Consider the following 19,022-nt stretch of genomic DNA (forward strand, 5'->3'; position numbering starts at 1 on the left):
CTTGTGTCATCTTTCAGTCTGCTACTCTGATAGGTTCAAATTAGCCAGGCAGTTTCCTGCTTTGACTTCCTGCCATGGTAGCTGGTATCAGTGTCACTGGTCCATTCTACTATACACTTGGTGATACAATGATAGCTACAGCAACTGAAAGTTTGGCAGTGATACGGGTTGTCTCTTTCGACACTTGCTAACAGACATGTTGAAATGTCTATGGAAACGGGCAGGGTGGGGAGAATATAAGGAAGTGAGTTGTCTTTTAGAAGCCTAGTGTAGTCTTAGAGTTTTACAGCTCATTTAGAGGGCAAATGATTAATCATATTACTGTAAATATGGTTACGTAATAGGCATTTACACAATTCCACCATCCATACAGATCATTCTCAGAAAACTTGACTCAAGTTTCATAGTTTTGTTTCCAGAATGCATCGACCTTGTGTTGTATCATTTTCTCAAAAACACTGGCTGGTTTATAGTGTGCTTGTTCTATGTGCATGGGAAAGTACCACAATTTTGTCTGCGTGTGTTGTTTGCTATTGTCAAAATCCACTGTTCATCCAAAGCATGTACATTTATAAAACATTTGTTATACATTTGCTTTACTTGAGTCATCATATCTATACTGTATGTGCATTGTAGTTACAGTGCTGTCATGAATGTTTCTTCACATATGATTAGAGATATAGTAAGTATACTCTGAAAAGACGTCAGAACATAATGGATTTGTTTCTATCTTTGTTAGATTCAGACTCATCCCAGATTCTGATCCAGGGTGATCAGGGCGAACAGGACGAGGTGGTCAGGAGACGTCATGGCGACAAAGAGGTGACCTTCCTGTCTGAGTCATTTCTCTACGGTACCAAAAATACACTTCATTGTTGACATGCAACAATGTCAACAACATCTGAGCAACAGTAAAACAGTACAAGAAATATTTGGAGCACATACTACCGAAGTAATGTGTCATGTGAAGTCAAGGGAAGTTAAATCGTGGAGAGTGTAATCTGCTACAGGAGATGATCATGGAACACTGTTTTGTCCTCACAGAAAATGTTGGAGGAGCAGCGTCGGCTGAAGCGGGAACAGGAAGAGGCGGACACGGCTTCGAGGCGGCACACAGGCATCGTCCTGACTCATCACCAGTTCATCACAAACGAGCGCTTTGGAGACCTGCTCAACATCACTGACACAGATAAAAGGAAATCTGGTTCAGAGGTAGCAAATCAGTTCTATCCCTCTCATTAGAACAAATGACAAGTTTGGGTTTGGGTTTGTTTTATGAAGTATAGAAATATGTACGGTTTGCTTTCATGAGCAAGCGCTTTTCAAGCTTTCCTTGTAAACTCTCTTTGCAGCCTTCTATTAGTAACTACACCCAACATGTATGCAATAAAGGAGAAGAGTCGCATGCGTATCATTCCATTACTATAATATTCTTGGTGGACAGGGACACTGAAAGGACACAACTCTTAGGCAGATGATCTCAGACATTTATTATAATTCACACATATACAGTATATGTATGTTTTACTGAATTGTCAGAAAATGTCTAACCTTTTTTTTTTGTCCACTGAGAATATAAAATGGGAAATGACACACAGTTTAAGCTGTGAGAAAGCAAGAGAGCAAAGTTCAAGGGATATTTCCTTTTTCAGTTCCACTACTTTTATGGGTCAACAACATCTCACAGGGACATAAACTGTGGAGGCACAATCCCCAGTGATTCAGTCTAACTCAAGCTATAAGACAACCTTGTTAACTTTCTGCTCAAGTCTTGGAGTCTGGCATGCGAGACCAGCTAGCCTGAAGATAAGCAATGTTCAATGCTTTACATCATAGCAGGCAGTCAGACAGAGAACATCTTTATGCCAGTCATGTTCTAACAATCCTGGCCACTGTGTGTTTACAGAGAACTCCTGCCCTGGCTCGATTTGACTTCAGAGCAGAGACCCTAAAGTAGGTCAAACGAATTGACTCAAATGGTACCATAAGTGTTTTCTGGAACATGCAGCATGAAATATTTTGAGCTCCAATGAGACAGAAGCCCTCATGTCCCATAGTAGCCATAAAACTGTAACTTTGCTGTGACTTAAAGTGACAGTGTCCCACATTATGGAGTTGGCCTCACTCTTCGCACCCTTGCAAGTCTCATATATCTCGATGCCTGTTTCTTAGTTTTGTGAAACATTGTTAACTTCTTATATTTTCTTGTTGCTGTTGCTTTTCAATTGGGAATTGTTGACAATTCTAATCTAAACACTTCTCTTTCATCTTTTTTTGTCAGAGAGTTGCCTTTTCAAAAGGGAGACATTGTGTACATCTATAAACAGGTGGATCAGAATTGGTATGAAGGTGAACATCACGGCAGAGTCGGCATCTTCCCACGCAGTTACGTTGAGGTACATAAAGTCCCCTTACCATTGACCTAGACTTTCAAAAGGGTTCCTTTTAGTTGGATTTATTGCTGTACAGACAGATTATGTCAACAAGTCACTTTGGGGTTATGGTACAGATCTGCTCATGATGTTGAGACCCAGCTATGAAAACAGTAACGACGACCAGTAACTTGATGTTTTGTGTGCTTATCCAGCTGCTTCCCCCCACCGAGAAGGCCCAGCCAAAAAAGAGTGCCCCAGTGCAGGTGTTGGAGTACGGGGAAGCTATCGCCCGCTTCAACTTCACGGGGGACACAGGAGTGGAAATGTCCTTCAGAAAGGTATGGCAGAAAGAACAAGGTTTAAGGGTCTCACGTAAGGACAAATCGATGCCTGTTTCTATTTGTACATCACTTGTCCATCTGTGAGTTAATGAGATGCATGTGTATGTCTGCAGGGGGAGAGGATCATTCTGATTCGCCGGGTTGATGAGAACTGGTATGAGGGCAAAATCTCTGGCACCAATCGCCAGGGCATCTTCCCTGTGACCTACATTGAGGTGCACAAACGACCCCGTGTCAAAAATGGAGTGGAGTATCCAGACCCCCCCATGAGCCACTCACCTCAACGCAGCACCAACGCTTCACCCCAGGTAGGAAAGCACCACCTCATACACCCACCTTGTAGAGGTAGGTCTACAGGAATGCGACATCCTTTCAAAAGGATTTTTATTTCCAAGTCCACAATTTATTTCACGCTCATTGTTTACGCTCATTGTTTTCATATTTCTTTTCCTTTTCTGTCTTCTCATCCCCCTCCTCCTCTCTGTCATTTTGGTGTAAAAGCTGAACCGTAACCGGCTCGCCACCTCCCCTCTCCCACTCCCTCACTCCCCCCGCCGCTCCGTGTCCCCTGAGGTCCACGCAATCTCCTCCGAGTGGATCTCCCTAACTGTGGGCGGGCCGAGCCGCCCTGCTGCCCCCACCCCTCCTCTCCCCCCACTTCCCACAGTGTCCTATCGCTGGGGCGAGTATTTGCCACCCTCCCTCAATGCCAGTCCTGTGCCCCCCATCTATGGCAGCCCCTACTGCATCTCACCCACGGCCTCTCCCTCAGCTTCCCCCCTGCCCCCACCCTACCCTCCCCGCCCCAGCTCAGCCACTCCCTTCCTCACCTTCACCCCACCTCAGGGAGAGGACTTCCTGCTCTCCCCTCCCTCCCCCCGTCTTTCCCGCAGCCTGAGCCCTTGCGGTGGGTCAGGCCTGGAGGGCTGGCTGACTGGGGCCAGCCCCCTGAGCATCCTGGAGAGGGAATTGACAGAGGGGGAGGGGGCAGACAGGGACAGGGGCAGTGGCCGCGAAGCTCGGGGCAGCTGGCGAAATAGCCCTGCAGAGGTATCTTCTGCATGGTGTGCAGTGTTGCATCTCAGGCTCACTCTGGAGCAGGGCTGTGGGCCACCATAGAATGTTATCGTTTAGCTTGCGTCAGTTTACAGTATTTGTGCAATGGATGGTTGTGTAATGGATATTACTAACTGTAGGCGTGACAGAATTTGTAACATGCTGTGCTTAGCTGGTTTATCTGGGACAGAATCAAATGTGTTCACTCTATTTGACAAGGCTTTGAGTGCCTGCAAGTTTGCATGTTGTTAAGCGTGCACCACTAACATGCAAATTTGATAAGACTACAAACTCAGTGGTATAGAAAGTTTAATCTAGACTGTTTATAATGATAACCATTTGACCCTGCATGACTGATGTGTTAAGATTCTAGAGCATGTTGAATAATAAGTGTAGTTTCTTATTTTAGAAGAACTTTCTATGTTCCAGGACAAGACTATATAAAACATTTTCCTATCAACTCTCTCAACTCAAAAAGAGCTTGATTGACCCATAATTGTAATTTCAACAAATACATTTTGTGGAGAAGCAGGAATACGTTTTTTTCATATGGTGAGGCTAACGTGTGTTCCTTTCCCCTCAGCTGGTGAAGAATGAGAGTGATTACCATGGACGAACATCCAGAAGCCCTGTTATGTTGTTTGACATCCAAGACAATAACAACGCTAACTCATTTGCGGTAAGGCTATGGAGACCTTAAGAGAGGATTTGTTTATTTGGAGATTTAAACATGGCCAGCATTTTTTGGGGGATAATATATGATGTTACCTTTTTGATGTGTATAAATCTGAGCTGATCTTTATTCATATACTAAACAATTTAATATCCCTTTGCTCATCATTGTCAAAAATACATCCAACTTACTTCATTTAACTCCCATCTCAGCTTGAATATGGTATTGTAAAATTATGTAGATACATTATACTGCATGTATAATGTGACTGATTTTGACTCCTATACTACTTTCTTGATATTATCTGCACCTCTGACATCTTTATCTTGCCCCTAGTGCAGCATGTACACTTTTATTATTTCTTTAAAAATCTGAACTAATATTTCATTGTTGACTGTACATTCTACATGCACTCACTCTGATGTCTTGCTCTTCCATGCTTACCTTCTGGACTCCACCACCATCTCTCCTGGTTTCACGGCTTTCCTGGTCTTTTAACGGATCCCTCCCTTTCTCTGCCTTGCTTCTCACTGGACCCACTTCCTGTCTGACCTCTAACTCTGTCCCTGACCCCCCCTCTACCTTAAAATGAATCTGTCTCTCTGCTCTGGGCTGGCTGGGGGATACTCGTGGGGGCGCTCTCTGGTCACCTCAATCAGGAGGCGGTCTGTAATGAGATCATGAATATAGCAGAGACCTCTGTGAGGTACTGCAGCACCCTCTCCCACCCCCATGACTCTGTCCACAGACTGCCCCCCCACCCCAGTAAACAATCTCTCATCATTTCCCAGCAACCCCAGTCCCACAGCAGCAGTCCGGAGCCGAGCCGTCTCAGCTGTGGAATGTGAGTACTGTAGAAGGTTCTAGATACTCTGCATTACCCTATCTGCTCATATCATCAACGGCTTCAAAGCCTCAGATCTAAGTTATGTGCAGGGCTAGGTTGTCCCCAGAATATTTTTCTGCTGATCTGTTGAGACCATTTATACTGTAAGTTGTTGTGCACACTGTAGGCTATAAAACACTTAATGGTTGGAACAACTTCTGTCTTTTACTTTTTGTTCATAATCTACAACTCAATTTGTTTAGTGTTGTTCCAGCTCTTGTTGGGTTATTTTTCTAGTTTTTCCAGTTGTCTTTCTAACCTTGTTTTTGCTCTTCTGACAAAGCTTTGTGTTGTGCTGTAGTTTCCAGGCTTTGTACAGTTACGTGCCTCAGAATGAGGATGAGCTGGAGCTGCAGGAGGGAGATCTTGTCAATGTCATGGAGAAGTGTGATGACGGCTGGTTTGTTGGTACGTGCATTGAGCCTCGGGCCAGATTCCTCATAGATATGGTCATATAGTCAAAGTGTGTCATCCATCCATATCAGGTTTCTACTGGCTGACAGGAGAAGCAAGCACTGTGTATTATGTGTAAGAGTCAGGTGGCTGAGTGGTTAGGGAATCGGAATAGCAATAAAAAGGTTGCCGGTTCGATTCCTGGCCATGCAAAATGATGTTTTGTCCTTGGGAAAGGCACTTCACCCTACTTGCCTTGGGGCAATGTCCCTGTACTTACTGTAAGTCGCTCTGGATGAGAGCGTCTGCTAAATGACTAAATGTAAATGTAAGATGCACTAAGAAGGATGGAAAGACAGTCTTACTTTTACCAATATTGCATTTACTACATGGTATGTATAAAAAACATACAGTATGTATTCATTGTAAGTTTGCGTTTTTTAAGTGGCGCAATACCACCACAATTATTTACTTATGTGACTTGTTTGATTACTTTATTAACGGTTCATAAAAAATATTTAATTTGTGTGGGGCCTTTTCTGTTTTGCAGGTACCTCAAAGCGGACAAAGAAATTTGGCACTTTCCCTGGGAATTACGTGAAGGAGGTCAACTTGTAACACTTGGTTACCTGCCAAGTTAGGAAAACCATTACTATTGCGCTTGACTGTTTAATTAGAATAGTCATTTAGCCAGGTATTTACATTTGTCTGGGTAAGTGATTGGTTTGGTGTGAGGTATGTTCATGTGCATGCGGCGGCGACCGAGACAGCTGTTGACTCCCTGACCAAAGCTCAGTATGGTGTATACCTTTATCACATTCTACAAAGTACCTGGCTCAATTTGTCATATTCTCAAAGTAGAAATATACAGTCAAAACTACTCCCAAAACGTCTGCACTCACTATATATTATTGTGTATATAGTAGCCTTGGCGTGTCATTGTCATTCACTGTATACGAGTGTTACTAAAGCACATGCTAGACTTTGGGGGTCAACAGCAGAGAAGTCAGAAGGGATCAGAGGGGATCTTAAGAGTGCTCAAATAATGTGTTGATGCAGTATGGAACTTGAGCTCTTTGTCATCAGCTACCTTTCAGGACCTTCTTGACAGAAGTGCATTCTCTCATCAACCATGAATGCAGACACACACTTGTGATACATGTGAGATTTGAAACAAACATTAAGCCTATTTGAAGACTAATGTTTTTCCAATGGAAATCCAATAAGCATTAGTGTTTGAATGGACATACCGTACACATATTGGGCTGTATGTGATGGCACATTCTTGGACTGTGTCCACAAGACCATGTTCCTTGGTTTAGATTTCAAAAACGTGGTGACCTCAATGTGCACCCAATGGCCTTGAGATATGAAGTTATAGGTCTGGGATGTATCTTTGTGAAATGGCTAGGGTTTTGCTCTTTTCTGGAGAATTCAGAATGCACTGAAAACTATACATCTCAGAATTTGAGACATTACAATATAATATAGTCAGTGTTGGCTCAGTTTTTGTGACGTAGCAGAGCATTCTTACCTCAGTGCAGTCAAAAAGCTTCCAATGCCATTTAGTATTGCCTCTGTTTTGAATTCAAAGTCTATAATATACTGTACAGCTCTAGCATGGCCATGCATGATAGAACGTCAAAAACGAAAAGATAATGTTAGCTACACTTTCCGACAGTTAACATTATACATTAAATCAGGAACAGGTCTTGCTGCACTATGTGCCTGATAAATAACACATATTGTGTATTTAAGTGAGTTTGTTTGCTCTGGTTCATGCTTGTGTGTGTATGCATAGGAACATTATACCTTACAAAAAATAAATCTGTCAGTCTGTAAGTCATGTCTCTCCCTGAAAATTGGAGGTAACATAAGCTGTTTGATCTTCTGTGATTTCTGTAAGGTAGCTGGTGGTAGACAGCTGTCTAAGCTAGACTGGCTCCAGGGTAACCACAAGACAGGCGTGGTATGCTACTTTTAAAGCACTTACTTCCGGTGTGGTCATCATTGGCGATTTTAACTATGGTAGGCTAAGCCAAAAGGATGCCGATGTCATTGGCAAACACATTTCCACTATAAGCTCTTTGTTTGACTGACAATTCATATTGATTTACTGTAGGGGGAAGAACAATGTTCTTGCACTAAGTTGTAGAAACCAGGGGGTGGTGATGCTAACAGTAGCACAGATTCCTCTATGATTTGTCCAGATGTATTAATATTTTTCCTGCCAGTATCATAGGAATGACTGCAAAGAATGTCACATCATTATAGCATGAATTAATCAATCTTGGGGTGCTCAAAACTAAGTCAGAGCAGTCTGCTGGTATGGAAACAGTGTAATGGGGTTGAAAGTGTCCTTGAACTAGATAACTCCCCCCAGTAAGATTGATTTGTATTCTAATATCAAAGCATCAAGGCGGTCTTCCTGCGAGGACAGAGGTCGTAGATCTGAAGACCTCATCAGAACAAGCACATGTCAGAATATATCCTGTAAACATACCTCAAAGGTATGTGACGGAAAATAGGCCTTTTTTACTTTGGTCTCATCAAATTCCTCACCGGTGTTATCATTCACTGTAGTGTATAAAGCAGAGTTTCTTATTGGCAAGACTTGATCAATTACACAAATCTTGATCAGCAACAGATATTACTGGCTTGCATTTACATATGAAGGATCCTGCAGAAGAAAGTTTGAACAGTATCAGAAATCATAAAGTATTTTCCATCCAACCATCAGTATTGATGTGTTAATATTTTCCTAACATGTAATTTACTTGAAATTTGAATTGAAGAAAAAAATTGAAGTTAAAAAATGTGATAACAGTAATCTAATAAATAAGCATATAGAGATGATCATGATAGTCACTTATATATTTGTTATATATCTCTATTTTTCCATTGACAAGGTTAGTGATGGTATTGCAGTGATGATGACCAATTTACCAGACTGGGATAGGGTTTGAAGCTGTAAGTAGCCACCACCTACAATAATATGAGATGAACTCTATCTAAAATGGCAGCGCTAACATCTTATTATCCGTCAGTTGTAATTAAAACATATACACATTTTCAGTCGGTCAAATCAGCTAAGACTTTTGTCATCTCCTAGAAAGAACCTATTATCAAGCAAAACATGACACTAAAACAATTTTGTGTGGTTTCAATACTAGTCTTGAGAAACAAGTACATTACTATGACTATCTGGTATTTTGTGGTACCTAGGAGGAAATGTTATCAGTTGCTCATTTATTTTTTTAGGGATCAGTGTTTCTCCCAGTAGTCTTCTTTACGAGGCTAATTGCCATAATTTTTTCTTGAGGAGTATGCTGAGTGACTAAGTTATGTCTTCCTTTCACTTAGTGTTCTTCATAAATTTTCCCCTCTCTTGGTCTCTCATATACCCAAGACAGAAATGTAAAAAAAAAAAATGGCATGCTCCTTCTCTTGAATGGTGTGCTCAGTCATTCTCTTTTCACCCCACAAGTCATATAATGATATACTATAATAGTGTGCTCCATGACACATCGCAGGATGTATGAATGTATGAATGTGGAGTATTGTATACACATGTAAAAAAAAATAACAAATGAACTGTGCTTTCAGTTTGAATGAACATGCAAACCATTAAACAGCCTGGCACAATAAGGATTGTAAATATGTAAAATAAAAAAGAACACAATGCAAGTGATGGGGAAAAATTGACACTGTCAGTTGTTAACGTTCATTTTCCATTAAGAATATTGGCAAAGCACAGAATGAAGATTTATTGACCACACACAGGTTGACGCATTTGAAGTAACATTACATTGCCATGTTGTGAGGATCGTAATGCCTTATCTCAGGTGCAAATTGTGCCTCAGTGTCATTTGCTTTTATTGATCATCACCGAAGTGTATCCATGTCATATTTAAGAATGTTATTATTGTTTCCCCCATAGTTCTAGTCTTTGTGATGGGAAAAGAACATTTACTAAGGACCTGTCAGTTACTGTACCAGTACCTAGACTAAAGTGTGACACAAATGCTTCAAATAAATGATTAATAATCATAAGAATGTGTTCTTTAGTTTGCTGAGATGCACAACCTGCAACAGGTTTGGTTTGTTTTCTTCAATTTGCAGTGCTGTTACAATGAGTATATTAAAATAAAGACAACACTATTTACTGCTGTGGTTTTGGTATTATGCAATATTTAATAAACAATATACAGCATTTGTAGGTGGCACATGTTTTTATTTAATTTCCTTATTGTAAATAGACTAATAATGTAACAAAACATTTCCTGTTTTGTACAAAAGTCACCATAGAAGGTGGGAATTTTGAACTTAAAAGTGTCAAATGTATGAACATTTAGGCCTACATTTAGATACATTTGGGCTACAGTAGGAACTTGTAACTGTTTAAAAATGACCAAGTGTGAAAATATCATTAAACATTTAAATTGCCGCGTTTCTGCCCCGTGGTGGCCAGCGCTGGCAGAGAACAGCACAGATGAGAAAAGTGTGTGGGGAGAGTTCGGGGGTTCATGACCGAGACACACTTGTGTGTCTCCTCACTTTCGTAAAGTAATTGTTGCTCTGTCTCGGTGGTGTTAGGAAGCGGAATATTAAATTATTTGTTGTAATGAACTGAAACGTGGAAATAAAAGGAAATAAGGAAAATAATAATCCACCAGTCATTTTTACATTTTAACTATGGAGGCATCTATTGGATAAATGTGTTAACTCTTCTGTTGTACACCCCCAAAAATATTTGGCTATAGTTTTCAGGCATTTTGGGCTGATTTGAGCACTCGTTGGGCTGGACATTTTGCTGGACCTGGCAACCCTGAGGACCGTGACTTCCTTTTCAAGCCCCAGACCAGATGGGTGTCTGGCAGACGACAATAGGCCCAGATGGCAGCATAGTCAATTACGCTTATAATCATGATGATTTTATTATCCGGAAGTCATTTATAAACATGAAAAACTCGGGTTTAGCTTACAACGTGAAATAAATCCCCGTTGTAGACCTATTGTCTACTGGCGTATACCCTACTGATTGGACTACCAGCAGTCAGTGTACTTGAACTGGGGGCATGTCTCAATCGGTTAGCTTCTGTAGTTCTCTACAGCGAACTGCAGGAATTCAATTTTTGGGAGCGGCACATTCCACATCCTGGGATTTGGCTCTACCATAAATGGTAAGCTTGCATATAATACGGTGACGTAACGGTACGTCCCTAAAACAAACTAAGGCTATCGTTCTTATCAGCGTGGAAACTTCAAAAACTACTCGCCCAACTTAACCACAGGAACCGCCCCACTTCTGGTGTTAAAGTAGCTACCCTGAGTCTTGTTGAACTTCACTTTCAATACTGTACGTGTGTCCTCTAGCAGGAAGCCCAGCGAAATAATGCCTCTGCGAGTTGTCATGCAAGGTCCTGGACCCTGGGGATTTCGTCTGGTTGGTGGGAAGGATTTCGAACAACCATTGACTATCTCACGGGTAAGTGTTTGTTTAGCAGACTGTGTTGTAACCGCACTGTTCGTAGTTGAATTTTCACCTTCATGTTTGAAAGCTCTCGACTGTATAAGGAATGTTTTGGCTTTTCTAGACAACAGTTACACGTGACACAAGCATATGGGTTTAGTCAGGGAGTCAGAACTGCAATCATTTGAAAGATATTCAACTTCTTAAAGAGTCCTAACACTTAAGGAAACAATGTAGCACGCTGTGAGTGTGAATATCGGTATGATACATGGACTGTAATACTGAAGTGAGGCGTTAGGCCCTACCACCACCATCCTCATGCTTTCACTACCCATGTGGGTACATAAATCAACCTGGTTAATAACACCTACCTTATGGTTTTCCGGTTAAGAGTCAGATATTAATCAATATTGTAAATCAGTACATTTCACCTTGGCTTACGGTCCTGGACATTTTGGGGATGTGCATTGATCTCCTTTTGGACTTTCCCAACATCTCTGGCTTTGATATTTTTAAGGGTTAGATCTGGAAAAGCAACCTTTATGATTTTGTTTGGAATTGATGTTAATGTTGACAATATGAAGTTTTAAATACAATAATGATGATAATAGTTGTAACGCTGTATTTTCCAGGTTACCCCAAGCAGTAAAGCTGCCCAAGCCAACCTTTGTATTGGGGATATGATCTTGGCCATAGATGGAGAAGCTACTGAACACATGACTCACCTGCAAGCACAGAACAAGATTAAGGGATGCATAGAAGAGATGGTCCTCTCTGTAGACAGGTAGGACTGTAGATGTATTGTCGACACAATCTCAGCAGAGCAGGGTCAAACAGCAGTTTAGCAGTTGTGCCTAATTGTAATGTCCTCCATCTGATGTCCTTTTGTTTAACTATCCACAAAACCTGGTGTGTTATATTACATGTTTTAACGTGTGTGTGTGTGTGGCCGTCCTAGGTCAGAATCCAAAATGTGGTCTCCGCTCTCATCTGAGGAAGGAAAGGCCAATCCCTACAAGATGAATCTTGCATCCGAGCCGCAGGTATGTCTGTCCTGTTTTACCTGACATGACTCGCACCTGGAAAATCATTTAGAAATCCAACTTTTAAACAAGGTGTATATACAAATACAAAATAAACCTGCACTGTCTTGAAGGATGAACTTAATCCTTGCACAAAGAAGAAGCCATACAGTGTCTGGAAGTCTTTGCCGTTCAATAACAAATGCTTGGGATTTTGGCACTGCCAAAGATGATGTAATTGTTTACTTCCCAACAGGAGATATCCTAGGAGACCGTAGTTTATCAGCCAAGCTCTGACGCAGACTCAGTTCCTGCCTACTGAATGGAAAATAAATGTAAAATTGAGGCCAAAGTGTGAATTCATGTAGGAAGTGTGTGATATGCTGGTCTCCAAAGCTTTCAGGGATGTGTCACATTATTGTTGCATTATGGTCACTGCTATTTAAGGAAAGCGTTTATTTTGTGTGGATTTCTGGTTGGTCTTTTCACTGCTAGTTTGTCCATTAAATGAACCATCTTGTTCATTTAAACGTAGTAAACTGAAAATGCATTTGAGGTTGTCATATTGGCATTTTTATTTAAAATGCATTTTCAGTTGGAAGCAAAGCACCTGGCTTTGTCACAGTCTTTTGTTGTTCTGTGTGTTTAGTGTTTGCCACATTTATATTGTTAAAGCATGAGAGAGATTTGCCAGCTTTTGTTATGATCAAAATGTAATGTCCCTGTATTTTGTCAAGAAGAGCCCAAGTTGGCAGGCTAGACTGGTTCGCATGCAACTGTCACAATACATATTGCATGGGTCATAAGTATGCATGTGTCACATGCCATATAATATGCATTGTATTCAACATCAGGTTAAAACTCTTTACACTCTCCACTCCATCCACCTACAGGAGGTTAAACAAATAGGCTCCGCCCACAACAGGAGTGCTCTACCGTTTGCTGCATCCGGTTCCAAGGTGGTCACCAATCAGTACAATAGTCCATCTGGGCTGTATTCCTCACAAAACATCAAGGACTTTAACACGACTGTGGATGATGCCAAAACCATTGCCAGTGCTAATGAGTCCGGGAGCATGTAAGCAAAGCATTTGTCATCCTCTATCCATTCACTATTTTAACATAATTTGTTTGCACAGGATAGGCTTGGCTCACTTTTGTAAGTCATTAAAGTGTGTTTTAAATTCTTGATAGCCCTGATCCATCAAAGCCAGGCAGTCGCCCACCAATAGCAACAGACTCTGAGGTGTATAAAATGCTGCAGGAGAACCAGGAGTCAGATGAGCCTCCTCGTCAGTCAGCCTCCTTCATGGTGCTGCAGGAGATTCTGGAGACGGGTAACTACAGCAACACATCGAATGGCCTGCTTAAGTCCAAAGAACACATCATCAACATTTACAATAGTGTTGTGTCTAGGAACACGATGTTGTCTCATGCAAATAATTCATTTGCAGTATATACTGTATAGAGGTTGAATCTCTCCCATACTGTATCTGTGTTTATGTGTGTGTTATCTGTGTGTCATCTGTTCTTGTTGGGCTGTAGGTGACCCTGACAAGCCATCAGGATTCAGGAGTGTGAGACCACCCACAACAAAAATGGGTTCATCAGTGGGAAATACAGACAAAATACCCATATGTGACAAGTGTGGATCCGGGATTGTGTAAGTACATTAGTGGTAGGCACAAGTATTTAATAAATCATTAAATCTGTAGCCAATGTATGTGTAGTTCATAGCTTCTCTTACCATGTCTATATCAAATGTTTTGAGCCTGTTACCTTCTAAGGCCAGGGCTGACATTATTTACTATTGGTCTTTGTCTCCTCCTTGTGGTTACTTTTTACAAAGCCCTTGAAGTTCAGTGTCAGTGAATGATATATTGTACAGCCATGATGTAAGCATTCTGCAAACAGCTGTGCACTTGAGGGCTTGTTAACTCTTGGTTATGAAGTGTTAAGACTTTAGAGACGCTCTAAAGGAGCTTTGACATGCCTACTGTGTGACCTCCATAGAGGATTGGCTGGCACAGTTCATTCTACATTCTTAGACAAGGTGAAATATTGTTAGGCACTCTGCAAGGACTTCCCCCTTCTTTGTTGTTATTTTTTTTTAAAGCCTCATATGACACTGACAGAAATGTTTTCCCCGATTGAATTGTATTGTAGCCGTTTGACTACATGTGTATCATAGATTGTAGATCCTTACTGGTTATTACTTAGACTAGACTTACACTCGCATGTGCTTGTATTGCTTATTGTAATATGAAAGAGAATCAGCAAGATTTACATCACAAATGCAAGTGTACAGTACATTGTATAATTAAGATGGGTTTAATCAAATCCAACCATTGAGCATGCAGTCCACTTCATTCCACAGAGGCATGGTTGTCAAGTTGAGGGACAAATTCCGTCACCCCGAGTGCTACATCTGCTCTGACTGCGAAATCAACCTAAAACAGAAGGGACATTTCTTCGTCGAAGACCAGATTTACTGCGAGAAGCACGCACGTGAGCGCATGACTCCTCCTGAGGGATACGATGTGGTCACCGTCTTCCCAAAGTAAAGTGCTCATTGAACTCTGGCTCATACTGCACATCTCCATAGAGGCCCCTGAGCACAATGAGAACCAACAAAGACCTACCACCATCCAATTATTCTGTCCTAATGGAAGCGTGTCTATTGTTCCATAATTCTTCAAAACTATAGCCGCTAGGCATATGTAAGACTTCATTGAGTTTTGTCATGATTATTTGCACATATTATTTGCATTGATATGTAGAATGTTAACCAAAGAATACTATGAAATGATGATGGAACACTTAAATTTAATGAACGCTAAATTCAAAAGTATGTAATTGCATAGACCATGTGTGGTTGGTTTCCTATCTCTTTCTCCCTGCAACATTGAGGCCCAAACTTCTAATAGCAGATGTCAAAGGCCACCATGGTGTCACATCCAGTTATGTCACCAGAATCTTAAACCAGTCTCCCTTTATTACTGGCCTTCATATTTTTCATAAAGTACTGTATTGTTTAGTTGTTGTTTTTTCCCAGAATCAATTGGTTATTGTTAATGTACTTGGTTATTATTACTGAATAAATATTTTTTAACTCGATATCAAAAGTTGGATGTTGGACTCATTTCACTGTTTGTGTAGTGTCTGTGGGTTATTGTGGTCTGCCAGTAGAGGGCGTCCTATCATTAATGGCTACAAAACTCAAGCTTGGATATGGTCTAGGTATGCATTGGTGGGAAAACTAAATATAACGTAGGGTTTGTGATGCAGACACAAATTAATTTGTTGACCTAATTGATTCGTTTTCAGTTATAGGAATTTGTGTGCCCAGTGTTTGCTGAATATATACACACAGCCTTGTTATTTTCAAGATTATTTAATAAGGAAAACAGTATAGCCAAATGCCATCTATTGACGTTATATTACACAATTCATAACGGCATAAGATCATTACTAATTTATACACCTCCATAAAGATACTTTCAACGTGTAAAAGTGCATTCGTAGTTGATATGCAATATATGCAAATGAATAATTTAAATTAAAATGTTCAAGAAATAGGAAAATTAATCATTGATAACCTGATTAAAACTAAAATATAACGCGATGGGGTACATGGTTGATTGTTCCATTGAAAATATGTTTGGATTAATTTCACAATGTCCTGCATGGTCAACAAAAGGGTCGACATGTTCTGTCATGTCTGCAGTCCCATACAATGAGGATACGTTCGATGTAGAGTCCCACTCAGCCGAGAACACGCTAATGGGAGTTTCCAGATTGTCAATGTGGACCTGTGACACAGGTAAGTATCCTTCACGTTGAATGTAGTTAGGAATGTGACCAAATTGATCAGCCATCCGCAAAGTCTCGGTAAGTGCCCAAATGTAATTGTGTGCAAAGCGCAAAGTTTCAATTTTGGTCAGTTTGGCATCGTCAGGCAAAGCAGGAAGGATCTTTCTTAGGACGTCCAGTGCCGAATTAAGGTCGTGCATACGATGCCTTTCTCTGTCATTAGCCTTCACCCTGCGACTGTTCCTCCTTATGGTCAAATCCTTTTTTGCTTTTAATTTCCCTTCCACACCATGACGTGCAAACTTGTCTCGGCAATTACTGAAGTTAACCAACATACATGTTTTCGCTGATGGGACATCGAGGACTTCCATCAAATCATTGCAGAGAAACGGGGACGGATTGTCCATCATTTCATGTTTGTGAGCATGCTGTTCGACGGAGGCGCACAGTGATTTTGGTGACATCCTGCAAAATACACGAAGTCATATTTTTCTGTTTAATATGAATTGCACTCTCGTGATTTCCAAAAAATATATAATAGATCAATACATTGAGAAAAGTCGGTGTAAGTTGTAAAAAATATATATATAAACGGTAATACTTACTTGACAAGTGAAGCCTGGAAGAGTAAAGATCGATTATTGTGTCCTTCGCTCCTTTTACTGAGGCACTTTGAAGACGGCTAGTCTCACGCCTGCTGGGAGCTCTATATACGTTGACAGCTGACAATGCAGAGTTGATGAGCATCTCTGTCATTTTATGCTCCCTTTATCTTATCTCTGTGCTTTGATTGCGCCTGGATCAACAGTGGCTGAGAAGTGACCAATCAGGATTTAGACAAATGTATGTCCTCTCCAGTGTATTTTGGGTTATGTACAAGATTTTACTTACTAAGTGGTTTTCACTAAAACACGGTAATACTTTTTTTTTTCTCAAGGATATGTAATGCCAATCATCGATGAAACTAATAGCCTTCGAAATAGGGTTAAGGTGAGGGTTTGGAATTGAGAATGCTGCATGTACACATCAAAGGAATTGTGTTTTGGATTACATTTTCAAATGAGATGTCTAATAAACTTCCAATAATAGTAATCTAGACTATTCACATGCCGTGAACAACCACACATGGCGATGTGATGCTCAATTCCGCACATGAGCACATGTATAGGCCTATATAGTAGGCTTGTCTTTTTCATCCCCACGCTCAATGGACGACATGTTCAAAGTACCCATTCTCTTCAAAAGCCTAATTAATCCTATAGGCTACAAGACTTAATTCCCAGCAGGTTGAAGATGATCTGTTCCTAAACTCCACTATTGAAGCAGGGGCACTAAATAGCACCTTTACGCTCAAAGTTGGTAGGTTAATCTCTGCACCAATGTTTTCACCAGAGCTGGTGATCGTGAGAAGAGTGTTTATTTTATTATCTAATTCGTTTTCTACATCTCTTGAGTAATGACAACCTCATATTTAAACATAAGTATGTTGACGCACTGGTGTGCACGATCTAAAGAAATCAGGTATTTCATATAAGGACCAATACGGACAAACCATTATTTTTTGGACACGAAAAACACCATCAATGAAATGAAAAAGGTCTAACGATGAAAAGAAAAGTTAATAGGAGAGGGAAGGCTATGTACAGTGAATACTTTCACAAATCTGCTGTCAAATATTTACCTTTCGTGAGAGATTGCGCGAGAAACAGGTGTTTAGGTACGCCACGTTACGCATGGGGCTAACATATAAACAGTAATTGAAAAAGAGAAACGTGTGGTGGGTGGTGACAGGACAAAGGGTCTGGCTCTTTGTCCTGTAAATAAAAGCTTCATTTATGCCTAGATGTAAGAATGTCTCTCTGCGCTATGACATCTCCAAAGTAACCATTGTCGCCAAGAAGTCTAGTGCGCATTATATTCTTGTAATCTTTTAGTTATTTGTGTATATATCTTTATTATCAGAATGCATGTTCCCTATTTTTTGAATGACAAAATAATGTGGCTTTACAGTAGACTATACTTTGATGTTACCTGCAAGGTAACACAAAAGCACTCCTTAACTTTCTATCCAAATATGTATTCTGGCAGCTACCTGATAACCATATGCTTTCAATAAAATGGACAAATATCCCAGTGAGATAGGAGATGCTGTCTTGCTGTTATAAAAGGCACAAAAAGTCTAAAGTAAACGAAATATTACCGCTTTACAAATAATCATTTGATGCCAAATCTATATTCGGATATCATGGACAGGTGTGAGTTTGAAGCTGTCAGTCTCAGTCCTTGATTTTTATCAGCATAGTGTAGTGTCCTGCTTGTTATGCAAAGTATGGGCAAACATAGACTCCCAGTTGCTGTGGAAATAGTAGATATCGGGACAGAGTTGGTAGGAAAGTGATTTAACAATATTTAACAATAAACTGAGCGAGCTCGTGAGCAGGTGATACCTGCCGGAGTCTCCTGATTAATACTTCCTCAACTACCCCACTTTACAATCTGTTGTAATTATTTATTAAACGAAATCTATTTATTATTATTTTAGCAAACAGAAGTACCAGGTGGGGCTTTATTTTCGTCTTCAGCTTTTGTTTGAAGGACGTTTTGAGAGGGCAATCAAAGTCTAAAAACTCGCTGACCAGATTGTTGCCATCCATTTGTTCGAAACTAGCGGCGAACCCATTGAATTTGTCCCCCTCTTGTTCAGACACGTAAAAGGCTGCACATAAAGAAGAAAAGGGAAACTTCCCCCTGAGAAAGAAAAACATCTTAAAAACATTTAATTACAACCCGGATGCCATATGTACACCTCTTGTGAAAACTCCCAACAATGTCTCTTTCTTTAGAAAGTAAAAAAAGTGCGCCTTTGGAGACGCGTGCGCTTTGGAGAGGTATGCGCATCGTGACCAGAATGACCCTGAGCACACTTCATACAAGAAGTAATTCAATTTTAATGTGCTTTAGAGTTTCTTTTTCACAGTCTATGTATTGTG

The 19,022-nt window shown here is 40.6% G+C and overlaps 2 protein-coding genes across 3 annotated transcripts in view; both read left to right on the forward strand.

Moving 5' to 3' along the window:
- The window catches only part of LOC124473401 (sorbin and SH3 domain-containing protein 1), a 35,534-nt gene extending 26,692 nt beyond the window's left edge, over window positions 1-8,842 (forward strand). Inside the window, exons 17-27 of one of the 2 annotated variants that reach the window (XM_047028759.1) lie at window positions 740-822; window positions 1,045-1,212; window positions 1,907-1,953; window positions 2,282-2,396; window positions 2,588-2,713; window positions 2,830-3,024; window positions 3,218-3,766; window positions 4,356-4,451; window positions 5,105-5,289; window positions 5,633-5,739; window positions 6,275-8,842. In XM_047028759.1, coding sequence (XP_046884715.1) covers window positions 740-822; window positions 1,045-1,212; window positions 1,907-1,953; window positions 2,282-2,396; window positions 2,588-2,713; window positions 2,830-3,024; window positions 3,218-3,766; window positions 4,356-4,451; window positions 5,105-5,289; window positions 5,633-5,739; window positions 6,275-6,342 — 1,739 coding nt within the window. In that variant the 3' untranslated portion in view covers window positions 6,343-8,842. The remainder of the gene's footprint in view (window positions 1-739; window positions 823-1,044; window positions 1,213-1,906; window positions 1,954-2,281; window positions 2,397-2,587; window positions 2,714-2,829; window positions 3,025-3,217; window positions 3,767-4,355; window positions 4,452-5,104; window positions 5,290-5,632; window positions 5,740-6,274) is intronic. The other variant, XM_047028758.1, reaches the window with a different exon arrangement.
- Window positions 8,843-10,599: 1,757 nt separating this feature from the next.
- pdlim1 (PDZ and LIM domain 1 (elfin)) lies at window positions 10,600-15,336 on the forward strand. The gene is made up of 8 exons (XM_047028761.1): window positions 10,600-10,907; window positions 11,101-11,212; window positions 11,830-11,981; window positions 12,156-12,240; window positions 13,113-13,297; window positions 13,414-13,556; window positions 13,765-13,882; window positions 14,597-15,336. The coding sequence occupies exons 2-8, from the start codon at window positions 11,120-11,122 to the stop codon at window positions 14,781-14,783; spliced, it is 963 nt and encodes a 320-aa protein (XP_046884717.1). The 5' UTR covers window positions 10,600-10,907; window positions 11,101-11,119; the 3' UTR covers window positions 14,784-15,336.
- Window positions 15,337-19,022: the final 3,686 nt, after the last annotated feature.

The sequence above is a fragment of the Hypomesus transpacificus genome, chromosome 11 (genome assembly GCF_021917145.1).
Source record: "Hypomesus transpacificus isolate Combined female chromosome 11, fHypTra1, whole genome shotgun sequence".
Classification (NCBI taxonomy): domain Eukaryota; kingdom Metazoa; phylum Chordata; class Actinopteri; order Osmeriformes; family Osmeridae; genus Hypomesus; species Hypomesus transpacificus.

Excerpts from the sequence above, each read along its gene's own strand:
- pdlim1 (XM_047028761.1), top strand. The coding sequence starts at position 11,120 with ATGCCTCTGCGAGTTGTCATGCAAGGTCCTGGACCCTGGGGATTTCGT. Across the intron at positions 11,213-11,829 it reads AACCATTGACTATCTCACGG|GTTACCCCAAGCAGTAAAGC; the intron begins GTAAGTGTTTGT and ends TGTATTTTCCAG. Across the intron at positions 13,557-13,764 it reads GCAGGAGATTCTGGAGACGG|GTGACCCTGACAAGCCATCA; the intron begins GTAACTACAGCA and ends GTTGGGCTGTAG.